This window comes from Taurulus bubalis (assembly GCF_910589615.1).
Source record: "Taurulus bubalis genome assembly, chromosome: 10".
Classification (NCBI taxonomy): Eukaryota; Metazoa; Chordata; class Actinopteri; order Perciformes; family Cottidae; genus Taurulus; species Taurulus bubalis.
This window is the reverse complement of record NC_136598.1, coordinates 25280469-25284079: the sequence shown is the minus strand read 5'-3', so window position 1 is coordinate 25284079 and position 3611 is coordinate 25280469. Positions and strand designations below refer to the sequence as shown.

The 3611-nt window shown below is 39.0% G+C and overlaps 1 protein-coding gene across 1 annotated transcript in view; it reads left to right on the top strand.

The window, feature by feature from the left end:
- The window catches only part of chrd (chordin), a gene marked incomplete at its 5' end in the record, with an annotated part of 18913 nt that extends 15745 nt beyond the window's left edge, over positions 1–3168 (top strand). Inside the window, 3 exons of the mRNA XM_079224809.1 lie at positions 1148–1411; positions 1578–1671; positions 2359–3168. Of these exons, the coding sequence (XP_079080935.1) occupies positions 1148–1411; positions 1578–1671; positions 2359–2423 (423 nt within the window). The 3' untranslated portion in view covers positions 2424–3168. The remainder of the gene's footprint in view (positions 1–1147; positions 1412–1577; positions 1672–2358) is intronic.
- Between the last annotated feature and the right edge of the window lie 443 nt (positions 3169–3611).

The following is a 3611-nucleotide window of genomic DNA, read 5'->3' as shown; positions in this document are numbered from 1 at the left end:
AGGCCTGGAAAAGTCCTTGAAAAAAAATGTGTTATATTCATGTGTTCATGACGTTCATTTACGCTGAGTTTGAAATAATTAATATGCTTTTAAAAGAAAGACTCAAAATATAAGCAGGCATACATACAGGCATCTATATACATGTTTATTCTTTTAATCAAACTATTGTCTCATTCATTTGAGTCATTTAAGGTTTACTGTATGCTTTGTGTTCTCATTGTTAGTTTAAATACTACATTTACTCACTTTTTACTGTTTACACCCAGATTTCACTAAATGTTTGTTATGGATATTTGGTTTAAAGTCATGGAAAAGTCATGTAATTTGATTTAAAGTCATGTAATTTAGTTTAAAGTCATGGAAAAGTCATATCATTTGGTTTTAAGTCATGTAATTTGGTCATGGAACCCATTGGTACTATGTATGTACATTAGTATGTATGTTTGTTCTGTGTACTATGTATGTACATTAGTATGTATGTTAGTACTGTGTACTATGTATGTACATTAGTATGTATGTTAGTACTGTGTACATTAGTATGTATGTTAGTACTGTGTACTTAGTATGTACTTAGTATGTATGTTAGTTCTGTGTACTATGTATGTACATTAGTATGTATGTTAGTACTGTGTACTTAGTATGTATGTTAGTACTGTGTACTTAGTATGTACTTAGTATGTATGTTAGTTCTGTGTACTATGTATGTACATTAGTATGTATGTTAGTACTGTGTACTTAGTATGTACATTAGTATGTATGTTAGTTCTGTGTACTATGTATGTACATTAGTATGTATGTTAGTACTGTGTACTTAGTATGTACTTAGTATGTATGTTAGTTCTGTGTACTATGTATGTACATTAGTATGTATGTTAGTACTGTGTACTATGTATGTACATTAGTATGTATGTTAGTTCTGTGTACTATGTATGTACATTAGTATGTATGTTAGTACTGTGTACTATGTATGTACATTAGTATGTATGTTAGTTCTGTGTACTATGTATGTACATTAGTATGTATGTTAGTTCTGTGTACTATGTATGTACATTAGTATGTATGTTAGTACTGTGTACTTAGTATGTATGTTAGTACTGTGTACTTAGTATGTATGTTAGTTCTGTGTACTAAGCCTCTGCCGTCCCAGGGCTCGTCGGGGGAGGTGCACTGTGAGAAGGTGACGTGTCCGCTGCTGAGCTGCAGCCACCCGGTGCGGCGCAGCCCCTCCGACTGCTGCAAGGAGTGTCCCGAGGAGGAGCGGACGCCGGCGGGCCCGGAGCACGGGGACATGATGCAGGCCGACGGGCCCAGGAACTGCAAGTTCGGCAAGAGCTTCTACCAGAACAGCGACAACTGGCACCCCTGGGTGCCGCTGGTGGGGGAGATGAAATGCATCAACTGCTGGTGTGACGTGAGTGTGCTTGAATGATGGATCGCTTTGAATATAACATGTTTCAGCTGCTCTCAGATCCTCTGTTCCAACTCTCACGGAAGTATAATAATATAATATATATATATATATATATATATATATATATACTTTAATATCAATACGAAACCTTCTCCCTCCCTCTCAGCACGGCGTGACCAAGTGCCAGAGGAAGCAGTGCGCGGTGCTGACCTGCAGCGGCATCGCCCGGCGGGAGGCGGCGTGCTGCCCAGAGTGCCTCGGTGAGACACACACACACACACACACACACACACACACGTTGTTCTGCATTATTCTGCGAGAGCGCCAGAGGGCGTGCAAACTAAATGTAGCTGTGAAGATGCAAAACTCCTTAAACCAACCTCCTTAATGCAGAGGAGGGCTTGTAATTAACTGTGAACTCATATCTCATATTCATAAACTACTTTATTGTCTTTAAACGAGCTCTGTGAAGAAATAAGTCATGTATTATTAACACTTTATAAAGAAACAAAGGTTGAATATCATGTGAACTATTTGATTTAACTATTGAAATATTTACTTAAATTAAGATTTTGTCTAAATAAAACTTCTTTATGTGATCCCTACACATGTAAATACTGATTTTTTCAGTTAACTATTTGTTAGATTATTGCACTAAGTCTATATAAATGATGTATTCCCTCAGTAAACATTGTAAACATGAGTTTATGTCTCAATCTCTAGTTTCAAGTCTTCTTCAATACAGCATGATGTTCATTTAGTAAATTATGGTAATTTAGAGTCAAACAGACCATAAAGCAGGGGACGCTTTAGGGGCGGGGCTACAAGGTGATTGACAGGCCTCTACGTCGCTCCACCGGTTGCAACAAAAACCAAGATGGCGACGGCCAAGCCGCTGAATTCTTGGGTTCTAAATCGTTTTTTTTTCTTCTTTCTGTTCTCCACAGAATCCAAAGAGGAAGACGACGTGACGATGAAGGCTCCGGACAAAAGACGGAGCTGGGGACACTGATCTGGCTCGGACCCAAAACACCAAACCCCCCCTCCTCCCCGACGGACCCCAAACCCAGAGCTGCACACTGGGTCGGATTGTAGTAACGAACAGAGAGACGGAGACGGATCAAAACCCTCCAAAGACTCTCAGCCAAGGACCAACCAGACACAAGCGGTCCCCTTTGCTCTGTTTCTTTTGTTTTTGTTTTTGAAAACAGCTCAACAGGACAACAAGGTATATACATATATTTATATACATATATATAGATATATATATGTGTATATATGTACAAATATAACACACCTGTTCAATGGGATTCTCAGCTTCGCTTTGAGGGGAAAGATGTGTTAAGATGATGTCATCGACAGGGCTTCTGCTCGAAGTACAGCCATGGAAAGGATGTTGCCTACATATGTGTGTGTGAGTGTGTGTGTGAGAATGTGTGTGTGTGTGTGTGTTTTTTTACCAGTAAAGAATAATCAGCAATACAGAAACACGATTAACATCCAGGGCGGCAAAGCATCGATTTAAAAACCGTTAAACAAACACAACCTGGAAACGGGGTTTCCCTTAGGCCCCGCCCCCAGCTGTGATTGGCTGTCAGATTTTATTCCCACTCATCATTTCACCGCTCTCTCACTGTCGCGCTTTGCCTTTCGCCTACCGTGAGTCATGTTTTCTTATTTTTCTATCGGTGTTGTTTATGAATATGAAGCTGGTTTGTATTTTGTTTTTTTTTGTATTTATTGAATGACGTGGAGACAAAATAAAAAAAAGATGTTTGCTGGTAAAAAAAAAGAGTTTTCATTCATTTCATTTTTGTAGTTTCTCCCTCTTTCTTCTCCTCTTCACGCTCTTCATCCTTCATCTTCATCGTCTGACGCTCTTTGTTCTCATCTTGTTTCTTTCTCTGACCTCCTCATTTCCTCCTCACCTACTTTGGTGCCCTCACTTCCTCTTTTCACACTATGTATCCTTTCCTTCCACACCTTTTTCTTTTCTTTCTTTCTTTTCCTTTCCTCTTGTCTTTTCCTCTCCTGTCTTTTCCTTTCTTGTCTTTTCCTTTCTTGTCTTTTCCTTTCTTGTCTTTTCCTGTCCTTTAATTTCCTTTCCTTTCTGTCCTTTCCTTTCCTGTCCTTTCTTTTCCTTTCCTATCCTTTCCTTTCTGTCCTTTCCTGTTTTTTCCTTTCTTTTAATTGTCCTTTC